The following is a 16,815-nucleotide window of genomic DNA, read 5'->3' as shown; positions in this document are numbered from 1 at the left end:
CAATGACCAGAAAAGACATTTCTATTTGTGGGTTCCAACCCATCTGATATATAACCATTCCAACTCACAGGACCCATTCTTTCCTGGTTGGTGCCCTAGCTTCACAAGACTGAGGAAGCACACAAATGAATAACTATTGAATTTTTAAAAACTTGTTCCCATTCTACCTTAGATCATCAAAGATTCCATCCATAGCATGCCTATCATACCCCTCAAGAAAACCCATTGTTCTGACCAAACTCTTGATAGGAGTTATCTGTAAATAATAACACTATGATGTTAAAAATAGTACACATTTTTTTGTTGTTGTTGTTAATGGGAAATGATGACGTTCTGCTTTTTAAAGCAAGATTTCTTTTTTTTTTTTTTTTGAGACCGAGTCTCGCTCTGTCACCCAGGCTGGAGTGCAATGGTGCGATCTCAGCTCACTGCAACCTCCACCTCCTGGATTCAAGCTATTCTCCTGTCTCAGCCACCTGAGTAGCTGGGATTACAGGCACCCGCCACCATGCCCAGCTAACTTTTTGTATTTTTAGTAGAGATGGGGTTTCACAGTGGTCTCGATCTCCTGACCTCGTGATCCGCCCGCCTCAGCCTCCCAAACTGCTGGGACATAATTTGTTTCTTTAATGGTACAAGATTGGATATTTTCCAGGCAGGAGGAAGTAAGCAAAAGTGAAAACAAAGGGTATCTCTAAATAAAGTTTCCAGAAAATCTTTAGTTATATCACAGAAGCCACATCAAGCTACAAGGCTGGCTGGGAAATGCTATCCCAAATAAAAATTGAGTTTCTATAGTGAAGAAAAAAAGAACCCAGCAGACTGTGTCTTGAGTTTTATTTAATTCTTAAAACAGAAATAAACAATAAAAGGAAAAGTTCCATTTCTCTGTTCTATACTATCCATTCCTAAACTAAGGAATGGATTTCCAAAGGGCAAGAGCTAACTTTGTAACACTGACCTCACCCCCACCTTCTGCCAAATTGCAGTAATTAGAAGTCTTCTTGGAATGTTTTCTTTTCCTTTTGTATACTAAGTAGTACATTTATTTATGGGAAGTAATGAGTAATTAGTGTCTATATCCTATTTTTAAAATTAGGTCCAGATGAATATCACCTGGAAGGTATTCCCAGAAGTTTGGGCTTTAAAGATGACAAAGTTTCCTTCCATAGACTGAATATTTGTGTCCCCCACAATTCCTATGTTGAAGCTTCATGCTCAATGAGATGATTTTTGGAGGTAGGGTCTTTGGGAGGTGATTAGGTCATAAGGACAGAGACATCATTACTGGGACTTGTACCCTTGTACAAGTGACCCCAACAAGTTCCCACGCCCTTCCACCATGTGAGGACACAGTGAGAAGATGACCATGTATGAACCAGGAGGCAGGCACTCACGAGACACAGGATCTGCCAGGACCACCTTTACCTTGAACTTGCCAGCCTCTACAACTGTGAAAAACAAATTTATGTTGTGTCTAAAACCACCAAGTCTATTGTATTGTTACAGCAGCCTAAAAACACTAAAAGAAAATTGGCACCACAAAGTGGGGCTGCTGTAACAAAACCGAAAAAAGTGGAAGATACTTTGGAACTGGATACTGGATAGAGACTGAGTTTTGAGGTGTATACAAGAAAGAACATACATTGCCATGAACAGACCATTAGAGGCAATTTTAGAAGGAAAAGAGGAAAGCTATAGAGAAAGCTTTAATTTTTTTACAGAATAAGTGTTCTTGAATACAGTGTTGATAATAACAAGGAAGGGAAAAGTCATTCTAATGAAGTCTGAGATAGAAATTAGAAACATGTTATTGGAAACTGGAGGAAAGGTGATTCTTGTTATAAAGTGGTTGCCCCAGGTACAGCTCCAGTGGGCTGAAATGTGACCTGGGATATGGTGGAAGCCCACTTTGGAGTAGAAAATCAGCACATTTTGGCAGCCATGTGCAGAGTGCCCGGGTGTCAAGGCTTTCTCTACGTAGATTTTTCTTTTTTGAGACAGGGTCTCACTTTATGCCCTAGGTTGCAGTGCAGTGGTACAATCTTGGCTCACTGCAGCCTTAACCTCCGGGGTTCAAGTGATTCCCCTGCCTCAGTCCCTCAGGTAAATGGAACTACAGGCTGCACCACCATGCCCAGCACATTTTTGTAGTTTTTGTAGACGGAGTCTCACCATGTTACCCAGGCTGGTCTCAAGCTCCCAAGGTCCCGAGCTCAAGTGATCCGCCCAGTTTGGCCTCCCAAAAGCGCAGGTGTGAGCGAGCCACTGCACCCAGCCACCACTTAAGTTTCAAAGGACATCAGGCAGAGCTTCAGGCTTGGAATCCCACCCGTGGAGAGTTACAGTATAGGACCCAAGCCAGTAGGGCAAACCCTAGGCAGTGAACCACTATAGGGGAAGGGGTACTGCAAATAGCTTCCATGAGGGCAATGCCTAGCGGAGCTGCAGTGGGTGGGAATACCTACAGCCTTGGGGAACCACCTCCTGCCTGGCAAAGCTGTAGGGGTAAGACTGCCAGCTCCACTGGCCTAGAGAAAAGAGTATGGAACCAAAGAGCGATCTTGAGCCTTATGATCTAATGGCATTTGCCTTAGGTTTTGGACTTACTTAGGACTGGTTACTCCTTTCTTCTTTTCTATTATTCTCTTTCAGAGTGGCAATGTCCACCGTATGTCTGTAACATCACTGTATTTTGGAAACATATAACATGTTTGTTTCACAGGTTCCCAGCTAGAGAACAATTTGCCTCAGGAGACCTTGACTACGGTGATGAAGACAGGATCTAAACAAATGAGTCTTACACATATAATGAAGAAAGTATATATAGAATTCTCATTGAAAGAGAATAGAAAGGATTCAGAATGACTCAGGACTTTGTAAAGGGAAAACAGTACTCAAAAATGTAAAGTTAGAGAAGTATATGTTTTAATGAGGTGAGAAAGAGGTAGAAAGTGAAAAAGAGATTAAATTATTTCTTCATATGAAACTAAAGTCTATAATAGGTTTTATAATACCGTTGACTCTTGAACCACATAAGCTTGAACTGCATGGGTTTACTTATATGCAAATTTTTTAAAAGGAAATTTACTGAAAAATTCTTTGGAGATTTGCAGTAATTTGTAAAAATTGGAAAACACTGTAGCCTAGAAATACCAAAAAAATAAAAAGTTAGGTATGTCATGAATGCACAAAATATATGTAGATGCTAGTCTGTTTTATCATTTACTACAACAAAATACGCCCAAATCTATTGTAAAAAGTTAATATTTGGCTGGGCATGGTGATTCAGGCCTGAAGTCCCAGCACTCTGAGTGGCTGATGTGGGAGGACTGCCTGAGCTTAGGAGTTTGAGACCAGTCTGGGAAACATAGCAAGACCATGTGTCTGCAAAAAATTCAAAAGGTAGTCAAGCATAGTGGCTGGTGTCTGTAGTTCCAGCTACTTGGGATACTGAGGCGGGGGGATCACTTGAGCCTGGAAGGTCAAAGCACTTGAGGTCAGGAGTTCAAGACTAGCCTGGTCAACATGGTGAAATCTCATCTGTACTAAAAATAAAAAAAGTTAGTTGGGTATGATAGTGCATTACTATAGTCCCAGCTACTTGGGAGACTGAGGCATGAGAATTGCTTGATCCCAGGAGGTGGAGGTTGCAGTGAGTTAAGATCACACCACCGCACTCCAGCCTAGGTGACAAAGTGTCTGTCTCAAAAAAAAAAAAAAAAAAAAAAAAAAGAAAGTTAAAATTTATCAAACTCAATGCATACAACCATTTACAGACAGTAAGACAGTACACAGCACCACTTGCAGTCAAGAGAAACAAATTTATAGTATGAAGCTACAACTGCATAAAATTAAGTGTAATACATACTATACTACTGTAATAATTTCACAGACACCTCCTGTTGCTATTTCAGTGGGCTTGAGTGTTGTAAGTATCTGCTAAAATGCTGTGTGATGTTAATCATCTCCACATGAGCAGTTCATCTCTCCAGTAAAATGTGTTATTATAGTAAAAAGTGATCTCCCATGGTTCTTAGGTATTTTTCATCACATTTAGTGTAATACTGTAAACCTTGCATAACACCAGGGGAGCTATACAAAATACCACTGATGATGCTGGAAGTGCTCTCAAAAAGTTAAGAAAAGTCATGGCATTACCAAACAAAATAGCTGAAATGCTTGATATGTATCATAGATTTAGGTCTGCAGCTGAGGATGCCTTCCATTTCAGAGGATTCATCTTGTAAAGTAAGAGATGAGGTAAACTTACCATATCAACAAATACGGTGTTGCACATGTCCTTATGATTTTCTTAACATCTTAACATCCTCCTTATGATTTTCTTAACATATTTTCCCTAGCTTACTTTATTGTAAGAATACAGTATATAATACATACAGCATACAACAGGGCTCTGCAACCCCCAGGCCACAGACCACTACCAGTCCATAGCCTGTTAGAATCTAATGATAAATGTAATACACTTGAATCACCCTGAAACCATCCTCCCACCGACCCGTCTGTAGAAAAATGGTCTTCCATGAAACTGGTCCGTGGTGCCAAAAAGATTGGGGATTGCTGGCATACAAGATATGTATTAATCAATTATGTTATCGGTAAGGCATCTGGTCAACAGTAGGTTAGAAGTCAAGTTTTTGGGGAGTCAAAACTTTTACATACATTTGACTGCATGAGGGTCAATGCTCCTAACCCAATGTTGTTCAAGGGTATAATAATCAATAATCAAGAACACTTTCTGAAGTTTCAACAGATAAGTAAAAACAAAAATAAGATTAAATAACAGAAATGACCTAAAAATATGGACAACCCTGATATTTCTAAGACTTGCTTTTGTAAATTACAATTGAATCACAGCCAGATCATGTGCAAATTCCTTAATTGTCAAAATATTAGAAATGCTCTTGAAAAGTACACACAACTAAATCTAATCATAAAGCAAAGGTAATGTGAAAAGATTTAAGTGAATACTATGTAAAATTTTTCTGAAAAATACAGAAAAAATTTTATATTATGATCACTTACTCATATACCTGTTTTGTTGTCTGGATTTTTGTATTATGTTTTCTTTAAGTGGAACACACTATATTAAATTCATAAATAACTAACACTAGGAACCCTTGGCCAATATCTCAAAGCCATATTATTCCAGTATTCCTGGAGGAAGCAATGGGGATGGATGAATGATTTTCTAACTTTTGAAGATCATGTTTACATCAATTGTTACATGCTCTTTGAATTGCTCACAACAAAACAGAAAAACTTTGCAAAGGTTTTTAAAACAGGATTAATCTAAAATGCATAGCCAGAAGGTTTTAATAAATCTAAACAAGGACAGTGTCAAGCAAAGTGTTAACATATACCTTTGTGAAGACCTCTGCTTGACTGGTCCTTGAATGTTTTGTGGTTAGGTAAGATTTTATTATATAAACTCTATATTGAGCCTTTATGCCTTATAATTATGTTAAGTGGTTTTTTTTGTGAAAGTTTCTTCAAATTATTTGGAATTCTGCTTCCTCAGCTGGCAGCAATTAGACCCAAAGACCACCAGAAATAATTCCTCAATCCCTTTTGGGATCTATGAACTTGTTATGAACACTTAAAGAAGCATACAGAAACATTACATTCTGATTAAAAAAAACAACGCCAGAGGGAAGGTTATTCTTTTCCCTTAGAAAAGGAAAATTCTGCTCATAAATGATTCAAAAGCCAAAAATAAATAAATAAATAAATAATTCTACCAAGGTATGCAACTTTATCTGAAATCAGAGCCACCTTCCATAGAAACTTGTACTTTGAAAGTAACAACTCACACAAATTATTGACTACTTCTTGCCCAGTCAGTACATTCATCTAACAAAGCAATTTCCATATGAGCAACCACAAACATTTGGGGCTTCAGTTGTTAATCTCCCATGAAAAACAATTTCCATAACTATTTTTAACTTGTATGTGTTAGTGATTTTCTGTTTATCTCTGGAGCATGAAAATTCTTATGGTGCCCTTTATTATGTATTTATGTATCACTTTCCCTCACGTGGCCTCGGCAGACGGAAGATTCACATCTTCCTCCCAGGAACAAAAGTAGACAGGCACGTTGTTTTCTTTACAATTGGCATCTATTCTGTCTCCCAAATTCTCGCGTTATTGGGACTACTTCTTAACAGCTCTTCAATGTTCCCTTCTTAGATAAAAAGTACACTTATGTAATACTTGAAACCAACTAATGTGGAAGAGTAGATGAAATGCAAAATGAAGTTCATAATTCACTTTGACCATGTAAAATTAAGTATTACATCTTTTACTACAAATTAGAAATTGATATTTTAAAAGTATAAAAATCCATTTGAGGTATTTAAATGTAGTTCTGAACTAAGATTTCTTGCATGCTTTTTATCAAGTTTGTAAATTAACTCATTCAATACACTTAATAACCATGAGATAAGAACATTATTTCAGTTTTGCAAATGAGGAAAATAAACTTCACAAAGATTAAGTATCTCATCCAAGTTTAAAAACAAATAATGGTCCTGGGTATTAAAATCAGTTCCATCTGAATTCAGAAAACTATTCTTTTTGTGACAATGTTGTATCCGTTTTGAAGTTCAAGAAGGACCCAATTACAAACTAGACTGACTTCAAATACGTAGATCCTGAAACAGAGTTACAATACAAATTATTGCCAACAGTTGTTAAATATCACACATTCTTAAGGAACTCATAATTACTGTTGGGCACAAACATCTTTATTTCCAGCTGTCTCCATTACGTTAAATATGTGGATATAAGACCTTCACTAAGATGATTTCCTGAGAGAAAGAAGGTGTCCATTGTTTATTGGAGTGAGAGTAGTAGGAAGTTTATACACATATACACACATACACAAACATTTTGTACACATAGATCTCTTAAAAATAGGATATATATCTTTTAAAATTTATGTCTAGATTATGATATCTAAGAGACTTCATGAATGGGATTAGTATGCTGCTTAAAGAAGCTCCAGAAAGCTGCCTCACTCATCTTCCATGTAAGGAAACACGCAGGAGGCACTCACTGTCTATGAACCAGGCATCAGGTCCTCACCAAACACTGAATATGCCAGGGCTTGACCTTGAAATTCTCAGCTTCCGAAACTACAAGAAATAAATTTCTATTGTTTATAAGCTACCTAGTGTATAGCTTACAACAGCCCAAACAGACTAAGACACCTCAGGAAAGAAGTAGAACAAATGGATGAAGGAAAACATTTTATCTTTATTTGATATATTGCTGTATTTTAAAACTTGTTCTCTAAAAAAAAGGCTCACGTATTAACTTTTTAAAAAATGACAATAGCAACAAAGATAGCATTCAAAATTAAACATTCAAAGGAGGGCTGAATTTCAGAGACAGCTACACCAAATATCCTTTTATTAGCATATGATTAAGAATACTATATAATATTTAAACTGATTTTCAATTATCTGATTCCAACAAGACATTTAACTTTTCTTTCAATTAGACTGATCCTATACTTCAGTTTTTATTAGAATATCCAATATTTTGATGGTTTTATTTTTTTGTAAGCATTTCCTACAGAAAACTATCTTGGGAATAAACTTAATAAACAATTCTGGGCGATTCCTCAAGAATCCAGAACTAGAAGTACCATATGACCCAGTCATCCCATTACTGGGTATATACCCAAAGGATTATAAATCATGCTGCTATAAAGACACATGCACACGTATGTTTATTGCGGCACTATTCACAATACCAAAGACTTGGAATCAACCCAAATGTCCATCAGTGACAGACTGGATTAAGAAAATGTGGCACATATACACCATGGAATACTATGCAGCCATCAAAAAGGATGAGTTTGTGTCCTTTGTAGGGACATGGATGCAGCTGGAAACCATCATTCTCAGCAAACTATCGCAAGAACAGAAAACCAAACACCGCATGTTCTCACTCATAGGTGGGAACTGAACAATGAGATCACTTGGACTCGGGAAGGGGAACATCACACACCGGGGCCTATCATGGGGAGGGGGGAGGGGGGAGGGATTGTTTTGGGAGTTATACCTGATGTAAATGACGAGTTGATGGGTGCTGACGAGTTGATGGGTGCAGCACACCAACATGGCACAAGTATACATATGTAACAAACCTGCACATTATGCATATGTACCCTAGAACTTAAAGTATAATAAAAAATAAAATAAAAAAAATAAAATAAAATAAACAATTCTGCACCAGACTTAAAGATAACTATAACCTTTGCTTTTTTATTACCACAATGTATGCAGTACACAAACCATGATGAATTGTATAATAAATGCTTGTAATTATAATTTTATACAAAATATGAGCCCTGAGTGTTCATTAAACTAGTAATGCTTCATTAAAACCTAAGAAAATATCCTATAGGAAAATATTTTACAGCATAAGCTTTATTCTTTTTTGAAGTGACAAGAAATAGACAACATAAATATTAAGACAACAATAAAACCAGCATGCTGTGAAAGTCAGCAAAGTTAAAAGATCATAAACTATGTCAACCATTTATATGTATATATATTTGACTTATTTCTCCATCCAAAACCTTTATAGCTAAAGATATTTATGTGAAAACAAGATAATCACTTCTAAAGAATGTATGCTGTTTAGTTACCACCTACAATAATAAACTTTCAGGTAGAACAATTGGTTTACAGCTGAAATATCTACAATACCTCAAGAAGAGAATTTGTCTGTGCAAGGATAGCACTGGTAAAGGTACTACATCTCACAGAAAAGGGGAAAAGCTAAAACTGTATACCAAGAATATTTTAGAATCATTTAAAAGCTTTTATGTGAACATGAGAGGATATCTAAATTATACTGCAAGTCTACATTTACCTATATTAACCTGTTTTAGCTACCATCAGTTTCATGTTTTAGCTACCATCAATTAGAAGTGAGCTTGTTGTAACTGCAATCCTGCACAAGCTCCAAAGCATAAAAACAGGGGAAAAAATGTAATTTGATGGCTTTGATATACTTTTCTCATTATATAAATAAAAATGTTTACATCTGGCCGGGCACGGTGGTTCAGGCCTGTAATCCCAGCAGTTAGTGAGGCCAAAGCGGGTGGATCATGAAGTCAGGAGATCGAGATTATCCTGGCTAACACAGTGAAACCCCGTCTCTATTAAAAATACAAAGAATTAGCTGGGCATGGTGGCGGGCGCCTGTAGTCCCAGATACTCTGGAGGCTGAGGCAGGAGAATGGCATGAACCCAGGAGGCAGAGCTTGCAGTGAGCCAAGATCGCGCCACTGCACTCCAGCCCGGGCGACAGAGCGAGACTCCGTCTCAAAAAAAAAAAAAAAAAAAAAGTCTACATCTTACGAAATTAAAGAATAGTATAATTTTCTTTAAAATTATCTTATACTTTGACCAATGGTAGAGAGTAAGAATGAGTTAAAATATCTATTAAATATTGTAAAGGGCCCATTTACCCCCCACACACATTGTTTTTTTGTTTTGTTTTGAGATATAGTTTCGCTCCTGTCATCTAGGCGAGAGTACAATGGCATGATCTCGGCTCACTGCAACCTCTGCCTCCCAGTTTCAAGTGATTCTCCCGCCTCAGCCTCCCGAGTAGCTGGGATTGCAGGTGCCCACCACCACATCCAGCTAATTTTTGTATTTTTAGTAGATACAGGCTTTCACTATGCTGGTCAGGCTGGTCTCTAACTCCTAAGTGATGCACCCGCCTTGGCCTCCCAAAGTGCTGGGATTACAGATGTGAGCCACCACGCCTGGCCAATTTACCCCCTTTATGAGCTCACTTCAAACGAGAAAGCCATTAAAACTAATAATTGAGGAAGAGGCAACGTGGAGTATTTGGAGGAATACAAGGGGGTGGAAAGAGTAGTCTAGTCAAAGATCTGAGACTTAAGAACATTGTGACCTTGGGTAAATCATTAAGCTTTTTAATTTTTTTCCTTTTGCAAATCAGAGACAACAAAACTTGACCTGTACATCCCTGAACCTACCTGTTCATGCCAGAATTTGTCTAAGGTTTAAATGAAAAGTCTAAGAAAGTCCTAATCAAATATAACATGTTATGAAGTTAATTCTTATACACACTTATGACTGATTCATTTGATATTACTGGGGTAAAGGTAAATTTAAAACCTTATATAATGTGTTTTTCATATTTAAATAATATTAACACTAAAATATTAGGCTGGTACAAAAGTTACTGTAGTTTTTGCGATAAATTTTAATGTTAAAAACTGCAATTACTTTTGCACCAATATAATAATTTAAAATAGAAATGCTGTCTAGAAACGAGAAGCTTCTATCTTTCTCTTTCAACTTGATTATACTTGCCTTTGGATCCCTTTTGCCTGGAACATAGTAAACACAGGAAAAATTGATCAATAAAGGAAGAAAGGAAAAGAAATGTGTCCCTTGAATTACCCAGGCTCAACTCTGCCACATGATTTAAGAATTAACACAATTTAAATATTCCCAACATAGATACTTAGTATAACGTTCTATTTTGGTATTTAAAGATTAGCCACCCAGAATTTCATTACTTTTGCAGAGCAGATAATCTGCTACAAGATGCAGAAAAGTATCTTGTTTGACATACTCTGTCTGGTTAGCCATACTTCTCACAGACATAATTAAATTTAAGATTACTAGTATCTTGACACCATTAAGATTTCTGTTAAAAAAAAAAAAGTCAAGTAAAATTATTATTTTTGATTAAATATACTCAAAGGAATACTACACAAGATAGAGTAAAAATGAAAAATACCATATTTATGTTATTATAAATACTACTTGTTTTTACTTTTTAATTAATCAATTATTCATTTAGAGACAGAGTCTCACTCTGTTGCCCAGGCTGGAGTGCAGTGGTGTGATCTCAGTTCACTACAATGTCCGCCTCCCGGGCTCCTGAGTAGCTGGTACTACAGGCGTGTACCACCATGCCAGGCAATGCCAGGCTAATTTTTTTGTTTTGTTTTGTATTTTAGTAGAGATGGAATTTCACCATGTTGCCCAGGCTGGTCTCAAACTCCTAAGCTCAGGCAATCCACTGGCCTTGGCCTCCCAGAGTGCTACGATTACAGGCATGACCCACCGCGTCCAGTCCTACACTACTGATTTTTAAGAAGTATGGCCGTATATGCTTTAGTCATACAAATTATTACACAGGACATAAGGATATAACACATGAAGTTGAATCAACAGAAGTCCCAGAGGCAATCTGTCAAGTACTTCTGCAGAGCAGTTTGCAAACTATGATCTTATATAATGCTTTTTATTTCAACCTTGTATAGGACGCCCTTTCTGACTCACAGGAGACTTTCATCAGGTTTGAAATTTTTGCAGACAGCAGTTTCAACGGGTATCAAAAATTCCCCAGCATCTCCTGTATATCTTTTCCAGTAGTCCAGAATGTTTATTTATAAATTTCTGCCATTTCTTACCGATAGAATACCTTTAACAGGTCATGAAATACTAAGAACTATTCATTCATTTATTGTTTATCAAACTGTTTTTTGAGCACCCAGTATGCCCCAAGCATTAAGGATAAGCATGGAACATTTCACATGAAAAAGGAACCAGTATACAACATTTGCTTGTGAATGCCTAAAACTGACTAATGGACCTGATATTAAGAACCTTGCCTAGAGTAAACATCCCCACTTGTCTAAGATCTCGTTTCCCGTGTCTTCTTTCTATGTCGATTGGCATCTTAGACCAGAGGTCAAGAAACTGTTGCCCTCCGACCAAGTTTTTATAATTCAAGTGCCATTGGGACACAGCTGTCCATTCATTTATGATTTGTCTATGGCTACTTTTTCACTCCAATTGCATTTGAGTACTCCAAAACTCCTGTATCTTCCTAAACCCTTTATAAGAAAAAGAAAACACCAATTTATAAATAAATTATTTTGAAACCTAGGTTTTAATATATGCATTCTGAAATATTTAATCAACAGCATCTGATTTGTAAAAATTATCAAGAACCATTTTTTCCATCTATTCTTCTGTAATTTATGCAAATAAACTAAAAAATAGATCCTAATTAACAGCTATTCAGAAATTTTTATTTAGTGTTCAACAAAACTAAAAAATCTGAAATATTAAACACAACATAATTTAAGTGAGCTAATATGAATAATAAAACACTTCATTTTACAGGGCATATCAAAAAGGCATAATATTATTCTATTATTTGCTATAATTCTTAATCCTTCTCAAGCTAGTAAGCATCAGTGTGTTAGAAGGATTGTTTAATCACTACATTTGAAACTGCATAAGAAAAACTCAAGCCAAGCATCTGTATAAGTGATTTTATAAGCCTTGATTTTCCACTCAGTATAATATATGCATGTACTCATCTACCAATGTCAAACATTCAACTTGCACATTACTCTTTTTCTGGCTTGAAGAAAACAGAAATTTATTTTCAGAGGTTGGGTGTCAAGTGCTTGTGTGGGGCTCCTTGGGTCAGACTGTCCTCTATCCTGTCACCCTGCCATCCTAGATCATTGTCCTCACACACACTGTCATAGATGGCCCACCCTCATGGTTGAATTTCAGCCTGTAAGAGAGAAAATAGGGGAAGGGGAAGGAGAATCACCTTTCTCTTTAAGAAAACCACCAAGAAATTATACACGTCATATGTACACGTGAACAGAATTTAAATTAAATGGCATAGCTAGCTCCACAAGTTCTGTTACTAAGAGACACAAACGAGAATGAATATTAAGGGGCATCTAGGAACTCTGCCACAGCCAAAAACTGGCTTCTACATTTGAACTAAGGCAAAAGAATTTTCTTCTTTTCTTTAGCTCCTATTTCAAGTTCAGGGGTACATGTGCAGGTTTGTTACATAGGTAAACTTGTGTCACAGAGGTTTGTTGTACATTATTTCATCACCTAGGTACTAAGCCTAGTACTCAATAGTTATTTTTTTCTTCTCCCCTCTCTCCTCCCACCTAACTTGTATATTAATTTAAATAATGGACAACACTTAATGTGAAACAGTTTCCTCTTTGAAGGATTCTTCTTTGAAGAATGAAATTCTACATTGTTGTATTAAAAAGATTGTGCAGGAAGAGAAAAACTCTATTTACAATTTGAGTTGCTTGGTAATTTGAATATACATGCTAGTAAAACTTTTAGATGTTGAGTTATTCTTGGTCAAATAGATCTTCCAAAGTAGTTCCCACTTATTTAAGTAAAATCTGTGATAAGGGTTTTCCTAGGTTTGTATTTACCCACTATCATTTTAAATTCACTTGGACACTTTCATAGCCTACTTAAAATGCAACATCTAAACTGTAGTATAGATCTGTAATAATTCTTCCCATGAGAATAATATATAATTCAAAATTCTATCCTGTGTTAAATTCTAATGAGGTATTAAGCAATTTTGCATTTTTAGAACATTAATGCATTATAAAATAACTAGCACAAAGAGTAATGAATCTCAATGCTAATTCACCTATAACTTACTTTTTTCATGTCCAAATAAAGTTTGTGATAACAATTCACCAAGATGATTTAAAGGTGAATAATAAATGCCTGAAATATATCAAGAACAAAATAATTATAGTAAAGACTTGTAACTAGGTAGGGTTGGCAGTTTTATACTGTATTCAAAGCTCACAGTTGACAATGTTGGAAAAAGAAAAATATCTTTCCTTGTATTTGGCTGAGTTATTGCAAACAAGGTACTGAGAACAGTTCCTGGCACAGAGTAGGCAGTACCCAAAGTCTGCATCACAATCATTACCACCATCACCATTATTATCACATCTTAGAAATAAAACAAAAACAGAAAACCTCATCTGCAGACAATTTTCCTCTCTAGGAGTGAAGCACTTGAGAGTACAAGAGATGAAACTGTATGTTTCTGGGTATTTACAAGGTGAACATTTCCACCATTCAGGAAAGGTTTATCACAAGACATTCAAGGAATAAAAAACTTCTTTGGCACAACAATGTCAATATTAAAGTCAGTGGAAATACAGGGCAAAGAAAGGGAAGCAGTGAAATCTATGAGGTAAGAAATGTAGTTAAGCCAGGGGTAAGGAGGATAATAAGTATCCATAGAGACCAGTTTATGATCACCTGAAATGAGGTATCAACAAGGTCACTGCATGTACAACTGCTACTCATTCCTCAAAGGAATCCTAAAATGCTGGACACCCAATTCTGACTGAAGAAATATTAATAAAGTCTATTGCTCTCTGACAGGGGAATGATGGAGCTATTAGTTTCTGTAGTTATGTATAAAGCACTAGCGTACCAAGCATCACTCTCTCTTAATGGTAGCACAACACATTAGCAATGGAAAGAGCAATGGAATAAGAAGATATGGTTACATGTTTAAACTGTAAAATGGAGGGCAATTTTCAGAAAAGACAACTCTAGAGGGGTAACATCTGGAAAAGTATGGCAGTTGTCCTGCCAAGTGATAACCAACACCTGAACTACATTGGTCACAATAAAAACAACAACAAAATAAAAGAAAGGTGGGTAATGTCGAAGAAACAGAACTAGAATCCAGAACATTTGGAGGGCATATTAACAAGATGGGGGAACAGGAGGTACTCACACTGAATCCCTCTACAAAAACAAATATCTGACAGCTATCCACAGACCAAAGTGCCTATGTGTAGCTTTGGAATTTAGGTAGAGGGCAGAAAATTCTAGTGGAGCCAAAGACCCAGGAGGACTGCTTTAAGAAGACAGGCTTATACACTGATGACAAGCCCATAGACCTTGACACCAGCTTCAGAATAGAAACAATCTTGTTCCTGTGTGGAGCAGGCTCCAGTCCCACTCCTCCCCAGTCCTGCCAAGAGCCCCTTTCAACAACAATCCAGGGATGAGCCATGCCCATTCATGCCCACAGTAACAGAGCCTGCCAACCTTAGGCCCAACTGAAGTTCCTGAAGCAGTACTGTGACCTGACTTCTAACTCCATTCTACTTCAGCCGAAGGCAGTCCTACCTGTCTAGAGACATGCCCAAGGGGGCTGGGAGAAGTCATATGCAGGAGTTCAGTCAGAGTGGTGGGAAAAGTTGTAAGAAAAAGTTTCAGGGAAAGATGCCAGCCTTCTTGGAAGGCCAGAAGGTTTTGCAAAGCTTTGGGGAAGGATGAGCTGAAGGCCGCTGTTCTTACCCTGGGGCTTAGGGTATAGGTACAATGGAATGCAGAGGAGTTTATCTAAATAGCTTGTTTACTCAAGTTGTCCTAAAACTGGCCTTTGATCACTCACACACAGGACTTCTCTACTGTGCAGGGGGCAGGGAGGGGCGGAGGGCAGTGACGTGGTGGGGGGGTGGTCAACAATGTTTTATTTCCCACAAATTGTGTTTGCTCCAAGCCTTTGTCATTAAATCTGTACTAAATAAATGCGAGCGGGGCAGGCTTATGGGGGCTGCACTCTTGGTTGCTGCATTCTCAGCAGCTGCACTCTCTCAGTGGCTGCTGTATTCTCCCGTCAGCAGTGTAGACCTGAGCAGTATGGTCCCCTACCTGCATTGTCAGGTAAAATACCTGTGTCAGTGTACTTCTTTCATCTGTTGCTAGGCCAGACTCTGTGGGACAGACTCGGCAGTCATACCTATAGGCATTCCAGGTCACAGATGTACCAATCTCAGATCCAACTTTAACCTCTGAAGCAGCACAAGGCTCCAGGCTTATCTTGGCCAGGAGGCTGTTGTGCTCACCCAGTTATCCAGCAGAAGTCAAAACCATAAGTGCCCCAGGATTTGGCCTATGAACCTCAGACCTGACTGCTGTCCCTGAAGCAGCATAGTGACTTACGCTCCATCCCTGTGCTACCATAATCTGGAAGCAGTTCTACCTGTTTGGGGACATGCCCTGGCAGACACATGCTCAGAAACCTGAAGGAAGCTACACTAATCTGTGCCCCTAGTAATAGGCCTGACAACTGCGGATATGAGTGAGGATCTTGGCACAACCATAGGACCCCACTCCATCTCACCCAAGTACAATTCCAGAAACAGTCCTATCAGGTTAAAGAAGGTCTGTACCCACTGAAAACAGTCTATAAAAAAATGAAAGAGGAGTCTTCTGTTTCACAAGCACAAACACCAATGCAAGGTTATACAAAACATGAAGAATGAGGCAAATATGACACTATCAAAAGAAACTAATAAACCTTCAGTAACCAATAATAAGGAGATGAACAATCATGAATGGCTTGACAAAGAATTCAAAATCTTTAAAAAGCTCAATAAGCTACAAGAGAAAGTGGATAAACAACTTAATAAAACCAGGAAAACAATATATGAGAAAAATTAGAAGTTTAACTTATAAATAAAAACAATCATAAAAAAAACCAGAAACCCTGTAGCTGAAGAATATAATCCCTGAAATAAACAAATAGAGATCTTTAACAGCAGACTCAAGCAGAAGAAATAATCAGTGAGCTCAAAGACAAGTCATTTGAAATTACTCACAGGAAAAAAAGAAAAGAAAAAGATGGAAAAAATCCAATTTAATTAATGAAACAGCATCAAATTAAGCAACATATTCATTATGGGAGCACCAAAAGAAGCAGAGAATGAGAAACGGCAATAAGCTTTTTCAAAGAAATAATGACAGAAAACTCCCAATGTCTGGGAAGGGAATTGAACATCCAGCTCTTCAATGTACAAAGAACCTCAAGTAAGAGGAATTAAGAGGTTTTCACCCAGTCAGATTACCATCAAATTGTCAGAAGTCAAAGACAATGAGAGAATTTTGAAAGCAGCAA

The 16,815-nt window shown here is 37.3% G+C and overlaps 1 protein-coding gene across 5 annotated transcripts in view; it reads right to left on the bottom strand.

The window, feature by feature from the left end:
- The window catches only part of CRPPA (CDP-L-ribitol pyrophosphorylase A), a 328,191-nt gene that overhangs the window by 38,108 nt on the left and 273,268 nt on the right, over positions 1-16,815 (bottom strand). Inside the window, exon 10 of one of the 5 annotated variants that reach the window (XM_065542251.2) lies at positions 11,019-12,621. The exons of the other annotated variants lie outside the window; for them this stretch is intronic. Within the exon in view, the coding sequence (XP_065398323.1) occupies positions 12,604-12,621 (18 nt within the window). The 3' untranslated portion in view covers positions 11,019-12,603. Of the gene's footprint in view, positions 1-11,018; positions 12,622-16,815 lie in introns of those variants that run through there. 5 annotated transcript variants of the gene reach the window in all.

The sequence above is a fragment of the Macaca fascicularis genome, chromosome 3 (genome assembly GCF_037993035.2).
Source record: "Macaca fascicularis isolate 582-1 chromosome 3, T2T-MFA8v1.1".
Taxonomy (NCBI): Eukaryota; Metazoa; Chordata; class Mammalia; order Primates; family Cercopithecidae; genus Macaca; species Macaca fascicularis.
Note: the sequence above shows the minus strand (reverse complement) of the source record. Positions and strands in the feature narration are given on the sequence as shown.